At 41.5% G+C, this 24,943-nt stretch overlaps 1 protein-coding gene across 2 annotated transcripts in view; it reads left to right on the top strand.

Moving 5' to 3' along the window:
* LEMD3 (LEM domain containing 3) overlaps positions 235–24,943 on the top strand; it is a 50,483-nt gene continuing 25,774 nt past the window's right edge. The window contains exons 1-3 of one of the 2 annotated variants that reach the window (XR_002434599.1): positions 235–1,755; positions 21,602–21,639; positions 23,822–23,888. Coding sequence is in view for 1 of the 2 variants with exons in the window: in XM_021385088.1 (XP_021240763.1) it covers positions 321–1,755; positions 21,602–21,639; positions 23,822–23,888 (1,540 nt within the window). In the remaining variant the exon portion in view is untranslated. The remainder of the gene's footprint in view (positions 1,756–21,601; positions 21,640–23,821; positions 23,889–24,943) is intronic. The other variant, XM_021385088.1, reaches the window with a different exon arrangement.

The following is a 24,943-nucleotide window of genomic DNA, read 5'->3' on the forward strand; positions in this document are numbered from 1 at the left end:
CCTGGCAGCGCCTTTCAAGGGTCCCTCCTGCAGCCCAACCACCGCCTGCCCCCGACCTCCTCCCACATCGGCCGCTGACGGGAACGAGCCGCCCCCGTCGCCATCCCCTGCCCCGGGCGCGGCGCAGCGAAGGGCAGGGCAGGGCAGGGCAGGGCGGCTCGCGGGGCGCCGGAGACGGAGCCGGGCCGAGGCCGGGGGCGGGCGGCGCCTGGGGGTGACGGGCGGGTCTAGGCCACAGCCGAGTGCGCACGCGTCAGTTCCGGCGGGGAGCGCGGCGCGGCGCGTGGGTAGGAAACGCCGCGGCGGCGGGGGAGCGGAAAATGGCGGCGGCCGCGCAGCTCACGGATGAGGAGCTCTTCTCGGAGCTGAGGCGCTTCGGCTTCTCTCCGGGGCCGGTCACCGAGAGCACCCGGCCCGTCTACCTGAAAAAGCTGAAGAAGCTGCGCGAGGAGGAGCGGGCCGGGGCCCGCGGCGGCGCCAACAAGACCCGGAACAGCAACAACAATAACACGGCGGCCGGAGGCGGCGGCGCCGGGAGAGCGGGCGCGGGCGGGCGGCTGGCGGGCGCCGAGCACCCCTACCTCCCCGGGGCCGCCGGCGGCGGGCGGAGCCGCGCAGCACCCCCTGCCGGGGGCGGCAAAGTGCTGCTGGGCTTCAGTTCGGACGAGTCGGACGCGGAGGCCAGCCCTCGCGGCCAGGCCGGCGGCAGGAGGGAGCGGGCTTCGTCCCTCTTCCGCGGCGCGAGGCCCGGCGGCGGCAGCGGCGGCCCGGCCCCTCCGGAGGAGGCGGCCCGGCGGAAGCCCAGCGCCTGGTGGGGGGCGGCGGCGGCCCGCAGAGCTGCTCCGGGCGCCTGGGAGCGCGGGGACGGCGGCGAGGAGGAGGAGGAGGACGACGCGGAGGAGGAGGAGGAGGAGAAGGGCGAGCAGCGGCGGTGGAAGAACCGGACCGTGAACGGCAGCCGGCTGCTCGCCTGCGGCGGGGACAAGTACTCCGACTCGGAGGAAGAGGAGGCGGCGGCCCGGCAGCAGGTACCGAGGGAGGAGCCGGGGGCCCGCCGGCCCAGACGGAGCCTCGGCAAGTCCGCCCCATTCATAGCGAGCAGATGCTCCGCGGCCGGCGCTGGCGCGATGGAGACGGGCCGGGACAGGGCCGGCGGGGACTGCGGTGCCGGCGCGGCCGCCGCGACTGACGGGGCGGCGGGGGCGGCCGCTGCCGGGAGCCGAGACGGGGGCGGGAGCCGCGAGGAGACGGCGGCGGCGGGGGGAAGATGCGAGAGTCCGGAGTCGGGTCCCGCCGGCCCCCGGTACCGCCTCGGCCCGTCCAGGAGAGCCCCCGCGGCGCCGCTCCCGGGCGCGGACAGCGGTGACGGCGCCGAGCCCCCGGGCGCCTCCAGGAAGGCCACCAACAACCACGTCCTCGGCGGGGCCGCCGGCAGCTACGGCGCCGAGCCCAGGATCTATTCCGCTACCAACAGCCTCCCCCCGGGCGGGAGCGCCTCCCTCAGACTCAACCACTCCAATCATACGGGTTCAAATCACACCTACCTGAAAAACACCTACAAGAAGAATCTCTCCGAGCCCGAGGAGGAGCTTCTCCAACAGTTCAAAAGAGAGGAGGTATCCACCACTGGAGGCTTCAGTGCACATTACCTGTCCATGTTCCTCTTAACTGCTGCATGCTTGTTCTTTCTGATACTGGGATTCACATACCTGAGAATGAGAGGTTCTGGAGTAGCTGAGGATGTGGGAGCCAACAGTAAGTATTAGGTCAAGGGGAAGGGCAGTTTCTTTCTGCAACAGGATGTACTGCTGCTAATCCAACTCTGCGTTCTCAGGCGGTCTGTGCTGCACAGTTTGGGGTTCCGCTGTTCTATAAACTTCCCACTTAGGATGGAGCATGCTGAAACAGACTGGCCTTCCTAAAGTGATGTAGTGAAGCTTGCTAGATGTTTGGGGGTAAACCCATATCCTGATTATTCTCTGCTGTAATCTGTTGATACCTTGTTTTCTAGCATGTTTTCTTCACAAAGCAGTTTCATGTGTTGTTCAATCTAGAAGATGCATGGTTAATAGAGAATCGACGAGGTAAGGCTTTTACCCATTTCAGAGAAGGTGCACATTTGGATACCAGGGATTCCTGCAGGGCGAAGGTTTGACTGTAGTTGTTAAGCAATTAAGCAGGTTACCTTTGTGTATGTGTACTGAGGCTTGGGCAGGATGAGGTGTTTCTTCAGCGGTACAGCAGACTGTGCAGGCTTTGGACCTGTTATGTATTATTTTTCTAGTATGTGCTTTTCTTATATATTTAGAATAAGAATGTGATTATACACTAAATACTATTGTGTTGAAGTTTGATTTTTTTTATTTTCACAGCATTTTTTTAATCCCATACTACTTGGGGACATCTTTAATACAAGGAAGCAACTTTTTGGAATGGATTTAGAAACTACCATTTTCTATTCACAAAACATATGAAGATGGAAGTGTACCATTTCCATCTAAGGAGACTCTTAACATCAGAATGAAAAATCATGCCATTGCTCATTGGGAGCAATGAAAAATTGTGTGAAAAGCTAGTTTTGGGATGTGAGACCATTAGAAGGTTCTTGGAGATTGTATTGTTCTTGCACTCATTGAGGAGAGATACGTGGGGTGTATAAACGTGTGTGAAATATTTCTTAATATTTCTTTGTATAGATAGTAGGGCATGTTTATAGCCATGCATGAACGTGAATACAAGTGGCTTGCATAGAATGATTCTGCTGCTAGTTTGAGATCTGCTAGAGGTTACAGGGCAGAAGTAGTAGAGAGTATTCTGCTTGTTTTTTGTTTTTAAATTTTTTCCTCTTTCAGACCTTATTTTTTTATATTGCAATAGCTATAACAGCAGAATAGTTCTTTATTTTTCGTGCTTTTTGTGGGAGGAGTGGAGACAAAGAATTTCGTGTTTAGGAAAGTCAATAGCAGCAACGGCTAGAACATCTGTAGTTTCTTTGACTGTCCATATGGCTCTTAGTTAGTACTGTTGAGTTCTGTTTTTGGGAAGGTGATGAACACATGTGGGCTTAGTTGTAGTATAGTGTGACTGTTGGGACAGTTCATACTCCTATTCTGTGGTTAACCTCTGACTGTAACCTACATAAATGGTTTTGATTCCTGATAAGCTGTGTAGTTCCGCGAGCATGCATTTGATTATTTTTTTCTGTCCTAGTCTTAAGTTCTTAAAATCTGATAATTTTAATAGAGGAGAAGATCTTTCAGCCTGCTAGAGTAAACTTCCCAACTGTGATACCGAGTGGTTAAAACTTGCCCTGTCATGCTGGTTGGTAAATCTGAATGTCTCGACTATGTAGGCCGCAGTAATACTGAGAAAATAAATCTACTCTGAGCTCCTTGTCTTGGAAAAAGACCTTCTGTTTTAATGTGTGAACTTTCTACAGAGATATGGGATCACTCTCTTGAGTATATGTTCTTAAGGTTGATGCGGATGGAACTAGGAAGCAGGGAATGTTCTCCTTTGCTTTGGTTTGCCCAGCCAAAGGTCTGGTGGTCCAGGGTTGCTCAGGAGTTCAGTTAACCCAGTCCTTGGCCTGCTTCTGTTTGTCCTCTAGAAAGTGGATTTTCTGAGGAAGTGTTCTGGTGTTGGCGCTCACGTTTAAATCTTCTGTTCTCCTTCCTTGCAGCCCTGGGCTTAGCAACACCTCAAGAGGGATAGGGCCCAATGGAGGATGCAAACAGCAGTTTTTGTGGCTAGCTTCTTGGCTAGGAAGAGGAACAGGCCACAGGCTACTTGGCTACCTTTTTTTTTTTTTTTAATAATGCGGGAATGTGCAGTCTTCTGTTGAGTGGTTCCCTAAGCTTAGTTGAACATCATTTGAGCAAGTCCTTTGGTTCTTACGCTTATGTGAGTGTATTGTGTTTTCTTCATAGAAGCAGAATTGATTCATGCATTTTTATTAAAAATAGTAGCGTAGCTTATGAAACAACTTTTCAGCTAGATAGTTAGGCACTGGCTTTTTTCTGTCTCTTAGTTGGCTTTAGATAAGACTCCATTGGTTGGGAATGGTTTGATTATGAAAAAACAGTTATTTCCAACTTCAGAATATTATTGTAAAAGAAGTTCAGGGATTCAGTCCTGTTGGACTATACATACCTCCAGAACTGTCACAGTTACCGTGAGAACGTAAGAAGATAGGTGTTCATATATTTGAGCTTCTTTTTTTTTCCTCTTGCAGGGAGTGGTACCTGACAAACTTGAAGTTGGTTGTCTTGTTCCTTTTCTGACATGAAATTCTGTCAAAATAGGGTACTGTTCTGTGTGACACACTGAAAAGCGTTCGTCACCAACTGCAGCCAGTATTAGCACATACATTTGTTGGGCTGTAATGTGAGCACAGTGGAGACACTTGTAATTGGTGGAGGCTTGGAACAAGGCGTTAGGGTTGGATTTAGGCTAGGTAAAGTCTAGATAAATATAACACTTCAGAAGGGGGTTGTCACATCATGCAGAATGTTGAAATACTTTCTTATTCAGAGCTCTAAACTAACTAGAAGTACTTCAGTTTTTCTGCACACGTGGCAGACTGAAAACAAATTAGAATTGACTCTATTTTATATATCTAAGCTATATACGGTCACTTGAGATAAAGTTTTTCAGCATTTTGTTGTCTAAGATGCTGATAAATATAATATCTGTAGGGCTTTTCTTAAGCTATTGAAATAAATGGCTCTAAGCTCACATAAAAGCTAATGCGTAAGCAAACTGTGCTTTCTGTCTCTGACAGTCTTGTATATGAAAAGATCTACTTAGGCTTGGTACTGGTAACTTCATTCATGTGGCTCTTGCTGTAAGTGTGTCTTGCTTGCACCTACCTTAGAATATGATGGGATTGTATGAACATCTTGCAGAGCCAGCATAATAATTTGTCAGGAAAATGGTCAATTTGCCTTTTGTCTTCTTCACAGAAGTCTTCAAATTCTAAAGAGTTCATCATCTCTTCTACTTAATTCGTTTAATTTTGTGATGCTACTTGGAGCATCTCAAGTGGCTGTTGGCACTTCTCAGAGTCAGTTACGAAGTTATTTTTCAAGGAAAATTGATGCTAAGATCAGTGGGTGTTACTTTGAGGCCTGATATACTTTCTGAAAGATGAGGTTATTCCTATAGATGATGTCGAAGGCAGTAATATCAAATGTATGGCAGTTAATGTTACTTTCACGCTTTCTGCTCCAATACTTTGCTTAGGAAGTGGTTGATGCAGCAGAAAAAAATGAAATCTTCCATTTGAAATGTTCAGGTAGTTATTCTGTATTGTCTTAGGTTCTTAGAGGAGAGGCTTTTGAAACTGGGGTCTCTTGTTAGTGATTTTGATCTTTCCATGTAACTTGTTATGAAATAATTGCTGGTAGGACAATCCTTGGTCTATTTGCTCTAACTTGATTTTTTGAAACGTTAATTTAGGGAAGCTTCTAGTAGTTGCCTATATTGCAAGTGGAAGCTTATGAAAATCATAATTCTAAGGGTTTAATTCTGTTCCATTGACACTCTTTTTTTTTTTTTTTTTAGACTTCTAAGTGTCTTGTATTAAAACTTTCATGGAATGTTGTGCAGGGAATTTCTTTGATTAAAAAGCTGGAGTCTCTGTATGAAAGACAAGAAGTGGACAGTTATGCACACGGGTTTGCAAATTACTACTGCGGTGCTGTGGCATTTCACAACTGTTAAAACTTGACTTGCTTTCTAAGATTGCCCTCTCAGGAGAGTCTTTCTTCTCCACTGGGAGAAGATGAATTTTAAATGAGAGTTGTTTATGGAAGAGAATATAGTAAAAAGAGGAAGCAAAATTAAAGATTTGGAGGGTTCCTGAGCAGTGTGGATATTAACGTTGCTCATGCACTGCAAGTGGTACTCTGGCTTACATTTGACAATACAACAGCTTCTTCTGTTGGTGTATTAACATACAGCTTTGCTTCACTTTGTGTATATTGCTTTTAACTAGTTAGCAAATATGTGTGTTCTAGATGATACAAAAGAAAATCTTGAAGTGTGTCTTAAAAGACTGATCTCTCTTGTAGCTGATCTCACTGTCTTCTGCGTTTGGTAACTTCTGGATTATGATCGGTATATTTAAAACTCTGGGCTGCCTTCATGAGGAAAAGCCAGACAGAATAGTGAACTTTCTTCAGCATTCTTGATATTTTTAAACTCTTGAGTTCCTTTTAGTGTGTCAGAAACAGCTCTTTTAAGTGGGGAACAAATTTGGCCGAAGCGTGAGAAAGAATGTACCAGAAAAGCACAAATAAATGTTACATAGCGCAGAAGAGTTTATCTTAGCTGGCAACTTCAGATCTTTCCTAAAGGACAGAAAACAATCTATTTACCTTTGCAGCGTATCTATCTGTAGTGTAAAGTAGAAATATGAAAAATTATACTTGAAACAAAAATGATGCAATTTCATAATGTCTGTATTTTAAGGAGATAGTTCTAGATATTCCAAAGGAAGTATCAAACAGATAATTGGTATGCATACCTCAAGAGTACTGTTGTTTGCAGACCTGTGCAGGACTTTCCTTGTGCCAAGATTTCAGATGTTCTTTAAATGTATTTTCAGCTTTACTGTCACAGGCTGTGGTTTTTTTTGTGGAGTGATGAAAAATTAGAACTGAAACTTCCCGCTTGGGGAGTGAGCATGCAGAGGAGGTCTAACAGGATCTGATTGCACAAGCTGTCAGAAACTAATAGAAAGTTTGCATTCAATCCCGTAGCGCATGGTAGTTCTCACAAAAGAATGTTTGGTTTCTGATGTGAGAGAGCTGAGGGCAGTCTAGGATCTGAAAGATCTGCAACTTTTCCATGTTTATGGAGCACTGCATGCCAGACAGAAGTGGGAAAGCAAAAAGCAAACTTGTGTTTCTCCTGTTAAGAGCCTCTGCCAACTCTGATAGCGTTCTTCAAGCGTAGTGCAGTTTTCTTTCTGCTTAGGAAAGATACAGCAACAATGGTTACAGTGGACATCTTTAAAGGAGGAGCCCACGATACCCAAGGACATGCATTTAGTGTAACGTTGTAGGAACCCCACTTTGCACTGTTTCTTAAAATATACCAGTAGGAGGGGAGAATCATAAATGTAGTCTTTCTATTGCTGGATCCACTGATGCTTCTGAAAAAATCACATGCACTTAACACATGTTGATGTGTGTTTCATGTGGGAGTACTAGGTTGCAAAACTTTGGCTAAATGCTTACTCAGCTAAGCTGTCAGGAGTGCTGGGATTGTACCAAGCTGATCCCTGTCAGGCTTCTTGCCTTGTGCTTCAGAAATAGTATGAACACGTGAACGGCATGGCAGAGCTGCTGTTGGACAACCTTGTTTGATCACCTAACAAAAAAAATCTCAACAAGCAAGTAAATTAAGCAAGTACCGCAGTTTTGTTAACGAAAGTGCTGTTCCAGTGCTGTGGAGAAGCCCAGAGTCCTTTGTAATCATCAGACCTGTGTTCCTTACGTGTTTAAAAACTCCTGTGAATATCTGTGTTCTTTGGTAAAAGTACTTGTGTTTTGGAATTTGTGGTAGATCCAGGGGAGTGAGTTGACCAGTCAAGATACATTAAGAAGAAAAAGTGATTCTCAGGGGATTTGTGTTCTCTAAGAAATTCCATAGCAGTATCTTCGTTCTGACTGCTCTCTTCTTGGCTCCTTCTGTTTTTGCTGAGAGCTTTAGAATTGCAAGAGAAGGTGACAAAGCCTTTACCGTAATTATAATAAATGAGGATAGAGTTAACTCTCCCTCTGATCAAAGTAACCATCATGTCTTGTATCATGGCTACTGAAGAATTTGGGTTGAGCAAAATTTGGGAAAGGATCAGTGTACTGGTGCAGGGAAGCATATAGGTGGTTGCAAGTAGAGATAGGAGAGCCGCTGCACAACTTGCAGCGGACCTTATACAGGTTCCTTCTTTGTAAAGGATTTGCTTCAGTTTATAATGTTTGGTGCTGAGCCCTCTTACAAACATAAACAAAAAATGATCAAGTTCTTGAGTGAAACAGATGATGTAAGGCTTTGCATTAGATATCAGAGTGCAATCTGTTCCTGGATGCTTTGACTGCATGCAGATATGGCCTCTTTGCACAGCTGATAAAACAGAACCTTGATGTTGTCTCAGTGTTTCTACAGTTTCTGTCCAGGCAAATAAATGTCTTGGGTTCGCACTTATCTAGTCTGAGACACTGCTATTATTCTTCCCTAGAAACTTTGAGTGCTCTTTAGAAACTTGTCAATTCAGTAAGCTCAGCCCAGGTGGAGGAACTGTAGATATGCTGGTAATGGAGATGGAAGTTTGAATCAAGTATTTCTGGATAACTTGAGCATACCATATGACAAGTAAGAAATTAGCATGCCATTTGAAATAAGGAAATAGATTAGAGATGAGGAAGCTAAAGCCCCAGCTTCCTGTACTTTGCTTATGATCTTTTTCTGTGACATTGTTATCATAGTCCCCTTTTCTCTGTTGCTGTGCTGTACTTCCACCCATACATTTTAGTGTCACTTCTCAGTTCCACTGTGTTTTCAGTGTACTGTGGAGAACGAAGGGATAAAGGGGCGAGTGAGTGTCATACATACGAAATGTGTGTGTCATACATACTAATGGCAAATTCAACGTGATTCTTGGGCCTAGTTTGTTGGAGAAGTGTTGTAACTTCTGATGTTTTGCAGAGAAAAATAAAGTTTTCTGCTCATCTTGTAATGCAAGTACCTTGAAAACAGGTGCCTTTTTGGAGTCATAAATTCCATTAGCTCTTTTAAGTGAACTGAGTTACACTGTGAATTGATGAAGAAGGTTGTCTAATGTGGAGAGGGGAAGAGATGGGAGAGAGGTTAAAAGAAGTTTAACATTGAATTAAGTGACATTAAAGCCTGCTAAGTAGATCAGTTGGATTTCAGTAACGATGTGGTGGATAAGTAAGAAGCATGACTCTTCATAAATGAATGGTTGTATACTAATTCCTAAGCCCATTTTTCTCTACTGTAGGAATAGAGGCCATTTACTTAAGTAAAAGTTGGAAGACAGCATCTTAGATCGTATGTAAAGCAATTGTTTTCTAAGACTTTCTTCATACTGCATTTATTCACTTAAGACTTAATACAGACTTTATATGCAGAACGCATCTTAACCTTTATTGAAAAGGTACAGGAGCCTTTGTGTTTGGACAGCATCTTGGTTAAAGGGTCATGAGTCTACCCTTGTTAGTGCACTGAATAAGACTATCACAAGAGGACTGTAGGGATGAATTGCACAAAACAGACTGGTTTCTAAGGCAACATCTGGATCTTAATTTTCATCTTCTCCACAAAACACTGTTTCTGTGAAGGTCAGTTGAGTATGTGAATTGCTTATCAGAGAAGCCTTAGACTTTTCCATTATGCCTTTGCTAATGTTTATGTTGGCTTCTGGATGTTTTCAGTAGGCGGTGTATCAAGACCACTCACCTTAACCATCAGCCTCCTCAGTACCCATCATATCATTTTGTAGTTATACTACATATATAGTGTAGTTATACAACAAAATGTTCCTCAGCACGCTTATTCTTTGAGCTCTCTTCAATGTCATCAGGCTGATGACATCAGTCAATAGGGACATCTCAGGTCCAGTATTCCCAAATGTCACATGGCATCTAACAAACTCAACTTTATCTGAATGTGCTGGTTGAACAGAAATCTGGGTAAACCTAATGCAAAACCTGTTGGTAGAAATTGAGCAATGGAGCGCTTACTGCAAGTGAAGGGTTCCATATAACAGAAGGCACATTTCTGTTCCTGTTGCCTTAAACTGCTCTTAGATGTGATGTGCTTTTTTTTTTTTTTAATTCACAACATGTTTTCAGGGAAATGGTGAAACATTAATCATGACATTTTCTGATCATCTCTGACGTTTGACCTATATCTAAAAGTTAAGTGGGCTGTTTGTTCTTGTTCAAACAAGAACAACATTATTATTCAGACAACCACAGAGGGTATTTGTTAACTTTCCAGTGACAGACTGAGTGGTGCATGTGTGATTAAACCCCTGAGAGGCCTCTTTCAGGCTTGGAAATTCTGTCAAAAAGAGTTACTGCGGAAGAGCCAGTCTGGCTGTCCTATTTGGGCTGTTCCTCACTCTTACAAATTCCTTGGAAGGAGTTTAGTGTTACTTTGTAAATAAGAGAAAATGATTAATGAAATTCCTCAGTGTAGTATTGAAGAGTGGAGTGTGATGTCAAGTTCATCAGTCTGTTTCTGTGTTGGTTTGGACCTGACGTGTGGTCCAAGGAAGTTTCTGGAGGTGGGAGGCATGTTGTGGTGGTTTAATTTTTATTTTTAAAGGAAGCTTATGCTGCCTAGGGCAGAGTTTGCCCGTCTAAGAAAATGCAGACTTCCTTCTGGACAAGAAACTATTCTTAATTCTTATTTTTGAGTTTTTCTGTGAGCATTACTTCACAGGCTTATCCAGGAGCAGCTCTAGATTAAGGTCTTTTTTCGTGAATCACTGTGGGAAATGGGTAGTCGGAGCTGCATCTAAAGGATATTTCATGTTTGCATACTTAGTATTTTGCACAGAAGAAGACAAACATTTGTTCATTCTGATAAACCCTTAGAGAAATCTGAAACACTGTTGAGAACATCTAAGAGAGCCCTAGTGCTGTATTGTCTGTACAATGTCTTTTGAGCTACTTGTTTTTCTTTTCACACTGAAAACCAGAAATACCAGCTTGTTAAGTACTCTTGAGAGCTCAGCCATTCAGAGTGGGCAGATGTGTATGCACAGTCTGACTTGGTGATCCTAGGTGTACTGTGAGCAGTGTCTTTAAACACCATAGACTTTTTTTTAGCTTGCTCACCTTGAGCAAAGATATGCTTGTGTACTGTGGAACTGGACAAAGCAGCTGCTAATGTGTTTTCTCTTTTGTAACTTGAAATATTGTTTTTCCCTTGACCTTCAGCTAAAGATACTATTTATGAAGAAACAACGAAGTTGTGCAGATTTAGTAGGTGACACTTGAAAGCGGAAAAAACAATGAGATGTTAAATCCAGATATGTTTTATTCTACTGTATGTGGTGTTTGGCTCTAAAGCCATTGCTTTGTGGGAGGACCAAAGTGGGGAAAAAAAAATAATTGCATGAAAATACCAGGACACCTCATTCCCAGGGCTGTTGATTTTTTAGGTCCAAAGGCCAAGTAGGGTCCGCCTGTCCCTTTTTTGTAAGAGAATGAATTGGTGTGTTGTGTTCTTTGCCATTCAAAAGATGGGACTGTGCAGAGCTTCTTACACAACCCTTGGCATCATACTAGTAGCTATTACCAGTATTCGTATACCAAATTCAGCACCTTAATCCACAAGCACCTCCTTAGGCGTAACCTTTTTACTGTAAAGAAGAAAACAACAACAACGAAACAACAACCACAAACCAATTATGATAACAGAATTGGAGGCCTTAGTTCGAACGAACTCTTGGGCTGCGAGTAGGAGGTAAAGGTAAGCCTTAAGCATAAGGACAGCTGTGATCATAGAATCATAGAATTAGCTAGGTTGGAAAAGACCTACAAGATCATCCAGTCCAACCATCCACCTACCACCGATAACCCCACTAAACCATGTTTCTCAGCGCTATATCTAAATGTTTCTTGAACGTCTCCAGGGATGGTGACTCAACCAACTCCCTGGGCAACCCATTCCAGCGCCTGACCACTCTTTCAGAAAAGTAGAATTTCCTGATGTCCAGCCTAAATGATGTACGTCTGTATATCCTATGTATATCCTAAGTGATGTATGACTGTGCGGTAGCCCAGTCATTCCCTTCAGATAATCAGTTCTGTTTGAACCTGCCAGTTAGGCTATCAGCCAAGTGCAGGTGGTGGTGGAGGCAGCGTGGAAGGTTACCTGACCCTTCAGTCTTGCTCCAGCTGAGTAAAAATGGAAGTTGCTGAGTATCACCCACTTTCTTTCATTTTCAGGCAAATGTAGCCGAGCTCATCCTGGTTTCGAGCTGTGCAAACTTCTGTACATGCTGGGCAGCTTCTCTGTAGCCAGTATGGGTATGTTGGTAACCAGCCTGTTGCTTCTTTTCTGGAAGCTCATCTTCGTGGTGAGAAGATACCTGCTAGCAGCTCTAAATCTGTATCTCCTGCACAGTGGAGGGAAAGCTCTTCTTTCTCCCTGGGATGCACCAGGGTACTATTCCCAGAGGCTTGCAGCCCTTTTCAGGCTTTTTATAGAGTACGGACCATTGTTTAGCAGTTCTCCTCATTCTCTCAGTGCAAGAGCTGATGGTCAGACCAGTCTGAATGCTTAGAAGGACAAAGGCATAGCAGAAGACCAGTTTTGAAAGAAAAAATCACAGTGTGATCTTTTAATTTGTTAATGGCTTTGCTCTCATGATTGAGGGTCTTTTGGGGATTCTTCTGTCAGTGCTCTGTGTTTGAATGTTGTCTTAGGATGCTGTAAGCTGCTTATAGTTATGTAGGCTGATACTAATTCTTAGTAACTGAAGTCTATGTGGAAGAAGAGGTTGACTGTATTTTTATGTTGGAATCTCTTCAAGACAGGACTCTTTCCTGCTTGTGCAGGATGAGGAGGAGTGCTTCTATGCAGATTGGCCCCTCAGGGGAATGACAATGTATTTAATATTTAATTGCAACTTCCCAATAATTGTTAAACCTTCTGTGTTTTAGTAACACTTGCATTACCGGTTTGCTCTCCAGTTTGAACTTCAGAGCTTGAGGAAAGCCAGGCACCTTCCTAATCTGATGTTTGAGCTGCCTGTGCTGCAGTGTTTTCAGGGAGGTATTTCACAGCTTTTCAGTACATTTTCCATTTCAGTGTTCATTTATTAAGTCCTGGGTTTTTCTTGACCTTGCAATGTTTAAGGAGCTGAAATATTTGGGAGGGAGCAGAGAAGAAAGAAGAGTTAACGCAGAAGCCTGTCGTGGGTCTCTTGCAGGCGAAGGTACTCTTTACCTGCTGTTAAGTTCTAGGAGGTGTCTGAAGTATGATGTTTTTCCCAGTAATGTTTTTCAGCTGCTAATAAAAGCAGCCTTAGTGTTTTTCCTTTTCTCCTACATAAAACACTAGCCCATAATGAAGACCATTTGTGTATATGTATGCAAAGAATGTAATACTAATGAATTTTTACAGTACACTGCAAATGTACTTCCGAGCTATTTTCTTTCTAATAGAACACAGACAAGTGTTTCCTCTTTGAAATATAGCGTGTTTTGTAATGTGATGTACAAGAATGTGCATGCAAATTCAGTTGCTGTAAAACATTTGCACTCACTGATAGAAATAAATCTGGAAAAGAAGATAATTCTGTTACGAGCGCTTTGTTTAGCCTTCCTCCACAAATGTAGATGGTGAAAATGATTTTGTAAATAGTGTAGCAGCTTTAATGTGCTCTTGTTCAAGTTGCTCTTTTACTGAGCGTGCTCCACTGAGATTAATGTAGGCATAGAAGAGAAAGTATTAGGTGTGAAGACCAGTTCCTGGGTGGGTGTGGCAACTGGAAATGCTGGGCTAAGCATTTGGTGACTGGCACTTGGTACTTTTGTTGTAGCTGCCCTGCAGTTGTGTATGAGGTGCAGAACAGTCTTTTCTGCCTGAGTTTCTCATTTTTTCAACAGAACTAGGGACTTGCATTGTAGTATTATGTTCTTGTGGATACTGTTGTTCTCAAGTTTGTTTCATAGTGTAGCTGCATTGATTCTTGTGTGGGCTCATTTACCTTTTCTATCATCATTTGCCTATTTATGGTTATTTTCAAGGTATTCCACTCTGTTTTCATAGTCGATGGTAGCTTGCATGTTCCTCTTCCTTTTGAAGTGTTTGTACCACAGCTCTGTAGTTGGGTATCTTTGGTTGTTTTTTTTTTTTTTTCTTTCCTGAGTCTTGCTTTGGTTGGTGACTAGGAAACAGGAGACCAGAAAGAAGGAAAGGCAGTCTCTGTTAACAGTTGTGGGTGTTGGTCTGAGGTGTCAGCTCTGCTTGAAGTGGGTGCTTCAGTACAGCAGGTTCTTGACAGTAGCACTATTCGTGGAGTGGCAATACCATATTCAGAACTTCCTCTAAAGTCAACACTGGTGTTTTTGCAACTGTTTCACTTCTGGATTTATTTTATAATTCATTAGAAAAAGCAAGTGGAATTCTTAAGAACTGGCAGCCTCCTCTTCTGTTTCACTTTCCCGGTTCTGGAGTATGTATAGACATTACACAGATCAAAAGAGTGTATCTTTTTTGCACAGGACTTAGGTTTTTTTCAAGAGTTTTTATAAGTAATGAAGGCACTAAAACCGAAAGTATTGTTTTTATTCGGGTGAGATTAAATCATAGAATCGTAGAATGGGTTGAGTTGGAAGAGACCTCAAAGATCATCTAGTTCCAACTCCCCTGTGGTGGGAAGTGTTGCCAACAACTGGATCAGACTGTCCACGAACCCATCAAGCCTGGCCTTGAATGCTTCCAGAGATGGGGTATCCACAGGTTCTCTGTGCAGCCTGTGCCAGTGCCTCACTGCCCTCCGAGTGAAGAATTTCTTCCAAACATCTGACCTAATCATCCCCTCTTTCAGTTTATATCCACTCCTCCTTGTCCTGTCACTATCTACCCACATAAGAAGACTGTCCCTCTCCTGCTTGTAACACCTTTCACATTTTGGAAGATCACAGTGAGGTCTTTCAGGAGCCTACTCTTCTCCAAGCCAAAGAATCCCAACTCCCTCAACCTTTCATCATAGGAAGGATGTTCCAGCCATCAAATCTGATGAGAAGCTCTCCCAGAATGCTAGTCACCTTAGACATGGACTGAATTGCTGTGATTCTGTTAACAAAATTTCTCAATGTTCAGGTCTGTGTTAAAGCAGTATTTAAATACGCAAGAATGCATTTCAGTGTTTCTAGGTAGAGTGATACAGCTGAAATATGGAGAGTTCCCCGTTAGCCCCCCCCTTAAGAAGCAGCCATGAACTTTAATTAAAAAAAAAAAAAAGATATTTTGGCTCTTTTACCTAAAATAATGAGGGCTTTGCTACTATTAGGACAGAGAGAAAAATATCTGGAAGTCTGTCACAAAAAGATAACTTTTATTCTGAGAGAGGAGGCTTTTGTCAGAAAAGAAGTGATAATGAAGTAATTTGCTTGTATCATCAACCCTTATCTTGTCTATTCAGATACAGGATTAATTCAAATGATACTGGAGAAAATTATTATTGAAAGTTCTCTAAACTGACTGAGGCAGTTGAAAAACTGACTTGAGCTCTGTCTTTCCTTAACATCCTTTTAGAATTCTCCAATCCTTTTGGCAGATTGCTCTACTGTTCAAAAAGAACATGGCCAAAGAGTGGTCAAACCTGCAGTGGTCCAGCAGGTTGTTCTCATCTTAGGTATTTACTGATTTAGAAGTACAAAACCTTTTTCTGAAGCAAAGATTATCTGTAATGAAGGAATTGCTCAGGTTTAGCTTTATACACAGCTTTGTGTCTTATTATAAAAGCACGTGTATTTGATCTACTCATTCGAAGTGCTTTCCACCTGAATTTGATCAATGTGGAGATAGAGATCATAGAAAGTTTTGAGTATTGAGTAATTGCAGAGAGGAAAATAAAGGCAGGATTATTTTGTTTATGCTGTCTGAAGGATGGAGCTCTGGAATCACAAAGGGACTGACATGTTTACTTTAAATAGGAGGTACTTGTAGTAAAGCATCGTCTTGGGCTTCTGAAAGGAGTTCCTTCCAAGCATGTTACAGAAAGTGTGTAGATATCCTGTTAGTATGTATATCTTAGAGCCTGTAGTAACTTTTGTTCTTCCCTCCAAACTTTAAGGTTTAGGAGCATTGAGACAACATATTAAGGACTGACACGTACATGGTATGTTGCTAAGTGGGATCAGTACTTGACCTCAGTTACCAAAATAAAACGGCAGAGCCTTTGGTTGATGTCGAAAGTACTTGAACTATGAAATTATTGACAGCTTGTTTCCAAGATTGTGTTGAAAAAGGCAGCACAGAGATCTGTTTTGGATAGCAGTGCTTCCAGCATTGTTGCTTTTTCTATTAACGATACCTTATCCGTGTTTTTCTTTTATTCTTATGAAGAGAAAACTAGTGGAAAGCCTTAGGCTATCCGCTGATTGAGCACAAGACTTTCCCAGGACAAGTTTGAGGGGAAAAAAAAAAAAAAAGACAATACTTTAGGGTTAGTCTGTGTACGTCTTGGTAGATGGGAGAGAAGAGTAATTTTCTTTGTAGGGAAAATGTGCTCGCTTCTGTGGAAGCTACTGGCTTGGAACTGTGGACTGCGGTCAGTAGTCTTTGAATCCTTGCATAGATGGCATTTGGTACTTCCTGAATTATCACCTTGAGAAGTTATATTGACAGCGTAATTGGGATCATTCATTTTTTCTGCAAATGTGTCTTTACAGCTCTTAAAAGCTGCATTGAAAGGTTGCTTTTGGTTTATAAAAACATTGCTCTTTCAGAAGTAGGTTATGGGATTTCAGTGGTTCTGTGAAAAATGGTAACTTGATTTTCCATAGTGATCAAGAAGCAAACACAATGGTAGGAGTTTTGAGGAAGGGAATTGAGAACAAAGTGCATTTGAGAATATATATTTGAGAACATCCATAGTACTCCTTTATTTTTGAGTAGCGTCTCCCTCTGGTTTGCAACCTTGGAAAAGATGAAGTAGATAGAAAAGTAGAGCTGAAAAAAGGTTCATAGAAAGGTACTGAGATTGAAGGCACATGGCTGTCATAGGAAGAAGGAGTAGGACTTGTAAATGTGGAAGAGTAAGGACTGGGAAATGAAGTAAGGGGATGAGTATTATGGAGGAGCTGAATGTAGCCATTACTCACTGCTTCCTGTAATAGGAGGAGGAATTTCTCAAGCTGGCAAGTGGCAAGTTTAGAAAACGCAAAGCAAATGGTTTTTCATGTATTCACATTTAACTTGTGGAACTCTGTCACCTTATGTTGCTGAAGCAAAAAGTTTGCTTAGGGTTAATGTGGGACTAGACAGATTGGTGGGGAAAGTACACTGGCACTGGTGCATGTAGAAGAAAAGTTTTGTCTGACTCAGGAAATTTGAGGTGAAAATTTGGTGATGGCTAGGAGAATATTCTGTTGAAGTACCAATATTCCTATGCTCAGATGATTGCTTTTGCTTGTGTTCTCTTGATTTCTCTGTCCGCTTAGGGAAGAGAGTTAGTCTTAGTAAAACCTTCCTGACATTGCTCATGAGTCCTTGATTTGTCCCACTGTGACTGTTCCTTCGCATGTCAGTTTTGATATCATCTGTTGAAGTGTTGAATGCTGTGGTGGCAAGAATGGTAACGCTGTTCAGGACCAGGCACCACAGCCTCTAGGAGATGCCTGTTGTGGAAGGATTGACTACTTTTTGTCATCCAACTTCAGTGACCAGAAAATAAAGATATCCCTTATTTTTGTACTGCGTTAGTGGTACGTATCTATCTTAAAAAATACGCTTGCTTAAGACATCTGTGTATATCTTCTTGCTAGGTGTGAGTGCCTGTGGAGCTGTGTCAGTCTTTGGAACCTGGCCCATGAGGGCTCTGTAAGAGCTGACTTGCCCGTTCACAAACGTCTGCAGCTAGGCTACGGCTTCGTGTCTGTTAAAGCATGCATTGACAGAGAGGAGAAATCCCACTTTGTGCTCTCTGTTTGTCCTTGTGGAAAAACTGAAGGATTCCTTTGTAAACACTGCCTGCAATTGTTACCAATGTATTGGGCAGGAAACTGGGGCCAGTGAGTGGTTTTATTGTTGCTTTTAAGATGACAGCTGCTGTATTCCCTTGAAAATTAACCTTGTATGTTGACACTGACCGCATTCGTATTCCTAAAAATGAGTATCTCTGTGGTACTTGGTGTGTGTGTTTGTGCTGACAGCTTTGGCTGGAATGCTTTGGGGCTGTGACCCTTAGAGTGGTGACTTTTGGTTATTTGAGACTGAGCAGTTCTGCCACTGTAAGTCATCATTTACAGCTTGGCCCAACAAAGATACATATAAAATAGATACTTTGAAGGGTTACTGGTTGTCTTTCCAGTTAAGCTGCATGACATTTATGTGCTGCTTACGTTTATTTCACAGGTTTTTCAGTAATCTTGTTGTCTTACTTTTGATTAACTAGTATTTAAATAAGTTCACTTCTTCAAAATGGAATTTAAATAGAATATCCCTTCCTGTTTAGTTATTTAATATTCTTTCTTCTTATTTTCTCCTTACTCAGGTTAAATAATCCTGTTATCAGGCAAGGGAGGCCTTGCTGGGAATTAAGCTCTTCTTCCAGGGTAGCAAGCCTCCATGCAGAATGCTCAGTGCGCTTGTTTTGGAGGAGTAGCTCTTTGAAGCTTGTAAAAATTTGAGCTTGATAGATAAGCCTCTTTGAGGTCTCTTAGTTGTTGCTGTATGGTGGAGATCTTGAACCCTCTTGAGAAGCTTTGGAACTATATGTTCACATAAGAAAGTTTTTATTAGTAATTAGTTATTAGATTAGTACTTGTTCTACCAAAATAAGAACTTCTTACTGTTTACTTTAAACTTGTATATTTTAAGAACTGTGAAAAAACTTTTTGAACCAATGATGTGGATGTAGTGCATTGAAGCAACCAAGACATGCTAGGGCAGGTGATCAAAACTTTGCATCGGTGGCTGTAGCAAGTGAGATGGTTTGGCAAGAGTTTCGATTGTAGACAAAGCTGGGAATATTAAAAAAAAAAAAAAAAAAAAAGATTCACATCAGAGGAATTATTGAAGTAGTTGAGGAGGGGCCTTATTAATTCTAGTTAATCAAGTTTAAGTGATAAATAGATTCAGATTTGTTAACAGTTATCAGCTGCACACATAGGTGATAAGTTGTTGCAGTAGCATTTTGTGTACTTGCCTCTTGAAGCATTGGGCATCCTAAGCTATGTTAACATTTTGCATGAAATGTATCTCTCTTACTGGTTAACTGCCCAGAAAATCACAAATATAAGAAATCGTACTGTGTGAGTTGCAGTGAATTACAAGGATTGATTCAATTGTGTGATAGGTCATTTTAGAGGGAAGTGGGTTTTTTTATCATTTTATGTTTGTGAAGGAGAGGCAAACATTGACATATCTCATCTAAATGCTTCGTAAAGGCAATGTTTGAGTTTATCCAAATATGAAGTTGCTCACCTGTGAGACTGATTGTACACTGAGGTTGGGGAAGTTGTGAACACAGGAACACTGCTGCCTTTGCTTAGTTGCAGTACATGGAACTGCAGCTGGCAGCTTTCAGTTTGCATCTTTGCAACTGTGCTCGCATTGTATTTGTTCCGTGGCTTTCAACACTGCTGAAACATGTATGTCAGAGATATGGAAACCTACATGCTGTTCTGTCTTGTGGGCTTTCCCTGCATCTAAAACCATACAGTCAAATTTTCGTGTATGTGCAATAAGATTGACTTTGGGAAAAGCCCATTATTACTTATCCAGATAGAGTAATGATTAAATTGAGATGCTGGCAGTCATCTAGAGCCTTGGCTTGCTCTAATTCCATTTCAGGCTACTGAGATTAAAAATGGAGCGTGCTGGAAAAGTTCTGCGAAGTTAATGAATGAAATACATATGAGCTTTGTAAAGCTGGTAGCTTGGTAGGCAGTCTCTGAGAATTTGCACCTAAGGAACAAACTCAAGAAGCACTGCAGGGCTTGGTTTGAACATCTTCTGCTTCTAATAGCATTTATTAATCTGATAACCGAATCAAGGGTTCATATCTATGAAAACAGACTCGGTGTTGAGATGTTTTTCTTTTTTTTTCCTTCTGCAGTGTCAGAGCAAGTGAACTTGTTTATTGTTCTGGGCAAGTGACACACTTCTGAGCCTAGGCACAAGAGCAGCCTCTTGTTTGCAGAGTTTCAAAGGGTCAGGCTCTTTACTCAGAAAACATTTTTGTTGCCCCACGTGGTTTGCTGGCTCTAATCATTCCTTCTCGCTGCTACATATAGGAGCAATAAAGCCGTAATCATTCTCACTTCTGCTTGTTTTTCAAAATTAAGTTGAAGTGGGTCAACATCTGTCTCCCGGCAGAAGTGCTGTGGAAGTTTTTGCAGGTAATGTAAGTTGCATTGTTTCACAGTGAAACTATGATTTGTTTAGTTACGTATCCAAATACTGTTACATATGGTAAAGGTCAGGGAAGCGCTGTTGTATGAGTTGGTCCTTCAATTCCTTTGTACCTTCCATTCCCCCTACATGAGAAATCCTGCTTCAGATTTGAAGAAATCTGGTGTCTCTGCCTTGATTTCTCTTGTTTTTCCCATTTATGACTAACCGATCAGCTTAGTCATGCTGGTTATTGTTCAGGAGTCAAGATGCTGCCCGTCAGCTGGCTGCCAGGAGGCAGCTGGTGATGCTTTGTGAAGACCTTCATGCGTGGGAGGGCTTTATGTAGGTTGGGTTTGTATCAGAGACTTGCTGGGTGCCTTCAGGTGCAACTAGGAATGCAGTGGAAACAGATGTGATACCTTGGGAGTGGAGGCTAACCATATTGTGTAAATGGAGTTACTCATTTTGGACTCCAGTTAAGATAGTGCTTGTATTTTACTGTGCTTCAGTTAGAAGGTTGAACTCCAGAAGTATTTGGAGCACTGTGTCCCAGGTGCACACCCATTTTTGGCATGCTTTCAGTGGCAATATGGTGGCACTTAATCCAGACCTTCAAGATTGTGACAGGTTTCCCAAGACGCTTTCATTATCCCACTTGTGTTTGTGCTTGGTGAAGTAAGGCCAGTAGAAATTTCATTTCCAGTTGGAACAGGATACAGAGCTGCTCACTGCTGCGTGAGCTCAGTCTGTGGGTGACTGAGTTTGTAGCTTAGAGAGGCAAGACACTGTGCTTTAATGGTGATTGCTTCCTGCCTCGGTAGTTTTTTCAGTTACCAAGCGGTCCTTCTTGAGTGCAAGTGTAGGAAAAATGATGTGTCTAGCTACGGTTTCTCTTGCTTGAGGAAATTATTGTTGTAGCCAAGAGGAATATAATAGATAAGCATATGCTTTGGGAAGTTGTGCAAACTGTTCTGTTTGGAATGGAGTGGTCATGTAGGCACATTGCACTCCTCACCTAGGCTCTCCGTGTGTCATCTCTTACTCCATCAATACATTAAGTGCTGCGTAGTTGTACAACTCTGTTATATGGATTATTGCTTACCAGTAATAAAAAGTAGTTATACTTCTTTTTGAATAGATATCTGAAGTATGTAAACCCTTCAAATTACGGTGTTAATGCGGTTGAGTTATTAAAGCAATAGTCTGGCAAATGACGAGCACATTTTTGTTTGCATGCAAACAGCTGTGAAGTATGCAGATAAACAGGATTCTGGTTTAACCTAAATGCTGCCATAGCATGATATAAAATGTGGAGCTTACGTCAAATGCTAATAGCTGCCTAATTGTTATTTCTCATGTTACAGACTTGTTTGTTTTTATCTAAATAATACAGCATTGTTAGAAAATTGCAGTGATGGTGTACTTTTTTTTTTTTTTTACTATTTTCAGACTATAGAATGAATTCTTTTTTCTTTTTTTTTGATAGTCAAGAATCCCTTCAGTGGAGAACTACATGATATAGAAGTAAGTAAAAACATTTAATGTTGAGATTTCACTCTGTAAAATGGTTCTGTAAAAGCCATAGTGATCTAATCAGGATGGTGTGGTTTCAGAATGTTTTGCTTGAGATTAGTACATTTCTTGTTACTCGAATATTTTACGTTTTTGTTTTTCATTTTGGGCAGTGTAAATAGGATTACAAGGCTTGGCTGTCTCATGCTTGTTGCTATATATATTGAGAAAATGTTACCTAATTTGTGTTGTAGACCTCTGAGGAAAAAATGTGTTCTAAGATTTTTTTTGATGCTAAACTGATCAGTTTTCCTTTACTGTTACCATTCGGTTTCTCAACCTTGAAAGGACAGCTGGCAAGAGATAGTTGTCGTAAGACTTTACGGTCTCCTTTAGCACTACAGAAGAGTGAGGGTTAGTCTCCTTTAGAAAATGGATTTGAAAATCTGTCTCTTTCACTTTGAATCTTTGCTGCTGCTAGTTCCTGAAATTCGCTCTCTCAACTGGAATATCAGGATAGCCTATTTTGAGATGTCGTCATGGAAGGTATCTAGGTTAGTCTCAGTTCTGCTGCATGCATTTTGGTGGTTCTCTCTGGGGGCCTCCACTCTTTTTGCCTGGCCTGTAAACAGTGATCTGCTTTTCATCAGCACAGACATGAAAGTTTCACAAGATAGATTTTTTTGTTGTTGTTGTTGTTGTTAGTTTTTTTTTTTGACTTGAGCTCTCCTAAAGAGTTGTTGCATATTTTCAGTGGATAGCTTTGGCTAGTTTTTGTGAAGAAGCTTTTACTGAATCTTCTGAAAAAATTAAGTTTTGTGAAGTAGGTTCTGAAGTATATCAACAGGCAAATAAGCTGAACTTAGAGCACTGCTGTTTGTGCGCATTTGCGTTAGAGGGCTGATTTCCCTCTTTGGCCATGCCTGATGTTTTCCATTCAGGAAGTGTGTTAACAAGGATGGTTAACTTCCTGGGTAGGACCAGCTGTAATACTGATTTAATCTTAGCAATGGATTTGTAGAACCAGAGTACGAGAGGCAATTTTTGCTATTGTCTGTTGGGAATTAAACTGTCAAATTTTTGATCAGTGAAAAGTATTCTCCCTTTTGGTAGCAGTTTTCTTGTGGAAAATAATTGGAGCTATTCAGTCTTTAAAATGTTGTCAAACAGCACTCATGCAGCAGGGAATTGTACTAAAAATCTCTATATTTTTTTCAACGCAAGAAATTCCAGAAGATGAACAGTCTGGTAAATAACTCTTGCATCTTTTCTGATTGAAGGTTCTTGTCTTATCTCAGCCATTTTACTCTGCCCCAGGAATCAGAGCCAACTTCAGAAAAACAGCCCGTGACTTTTTGCAGTGACTTTCAGTGTATATAATTAACTTGTTCCTTGTCTTCGTATTTTGAGTAACTTATTCCAATATAAAAGGTTTCTGAATGAGTTTCAATGAAATTGCTCAGTATCTTGGTAAAGAAGTTTAAGTCTGTCCTAAAGTAACAGTTCTACGTTGTTCACGTTCATATGCTGGTAAATAGGCATTATTACTAGCAGCCTATGTGTGAAGCCTTAAAAAGATGATATAAACTGTAGCTTTTCTTAAAAAAAAAAATTACAGTATTTTGGAGATAGGAAAATTAAATTTTTGCTGTCTGTGCGTCGTAGGTGGGGAATACGGCCGCGTGATACTCTGGTGTTGCCCGTCTGTAGTGTCCCCACCCACTTAAGAATAAAGCTCACTTTTATTTTTACGTAGTAGCTTTCAAAAAAACCACCCAGCTTCTTCTGGGTCACAGAACCGTAGGGGTTGGAAGGGACCTCTGGAGATTGTCTAGTCCAGCTCCTTGCTAAAGCGGGTTCCCTGCAGTAGGTCATTGCGCTTTTCTCTCAGCATTATTAAAATAACCTTCTGAGCCGTCTGTCTCAGTTGGCTGAGCAAACAGATTCCAGGCCGCGATCTAGTTCAGTTTCAGTCAAGATCTGAAAAATTAGTATTGTAAATTCTTTTTTCAAAATCTCTAACTTAAGTTATTGTCGGTATGTGAAACATTACAGCCTTCTACCTGTATGTGTGTTTACAACAAACAAAACCCTTTCTTTCTGATGTTGTATAAAAATTTTGGATTAAGTGTAAGAAAATATCTTATAGTAATGTTGTTTTAATATTCATGCAGTGTTTTTTTTATAATTCTAGGAAGATGAAATAAGCCTCGTGATGAACAGCTTATATGCACTTCATGATAAATTGGCACAAGTAGCAGGTAACTCTTTTAAAAATACTGTGACTAAGAGTGTTATGGTAACAGCTACAGAGATGTCTGTGCTCAGATAGTGATTTGCAACAACTGCTGTATTCTGGGGCCCTGATAATCAGTAGAGCTCTGTTTTGGGAAACTCGAGATCCTGTTTCTAGGTCATGTGCCCTGCCTTTTCCACCATTGTAGCCTCTTTCACTGGGGCTTCTTTGAGTTAACACGAAAGACTGAATATTTTGATTGCAAGATTTTTATCTAATGTCTTAACGTTTTATTCATCTGATTCTATTAGAAGGTTTAAATACACTGTATGTGGTGATGCAAAGGTGGTTGTATCAATCTACTGGAAAAATGTTTGAAACTATTCCACAACAAGCAAAAATGTTTAGTGGTTAAACAAGATGGACTTTTTAGACAAATTAGTCTAACTTAACTAAGCTAATTATATACTAATGGAAAGTTCTCTGTATAGTATTGTGTCAGAGGTGATGTTTAGAATTAATATTAATTATTGAATATTCAAAATAAAATCACTGTGCTTATGAAAGTTGCAATTAAGACAGCTTTAAATTGTATAGATATTTACACATCATAAGCAGTAAGTGGTAAAATTAAGACTATTGAACAGTTTTGTCATCTAGTGAATATGATTTACAGCAGAAACTATTTTGTGATTACTAAGCCATTTGTTCAACATTCTTGCTTATTTAATCTATGTGGTATTTACAAGGCAGTGGTTCAGTTTTTCTGTAACTGTTCTTTGTGACAACTATTTGTTTTGCAACAGCAAGTACCATTGAGAAGGCTTCTCAGTGTACTTGCTTTCTCTGTATTCAGACTCAGTGTTGTCAGGTATTACAGGTATTTCTCAAAGAGTGAAAATGTGGGAACAGCTGTGAGGCTGACAGATTATGTCCAGGACTATATAGGAAATGTGTGAGAAATCTGAGCAACTCCATAATACTGTTAAATTGCAAGAGTGATCTTCCTGCAGAAGCTTTTGTTTCCAGAATATTTACAATGTCTGCAGCGAATAAAAGAAGAAAATATATGCTCCAAGA

The sequence above is a fragment of the Numida meleagris genome, chromosome 1, assembly GCF_002078875.1.
Source record: "Numida meleagris isolate 19003 breed g44 Domestic line chromosome 1, NumMel1.0, whole genome shotgun sequence".
NCBI lineage: Eukaryota > Metazoa > Chordata > Aves > Galliformes > Numididae > Numida > Numida meleagris.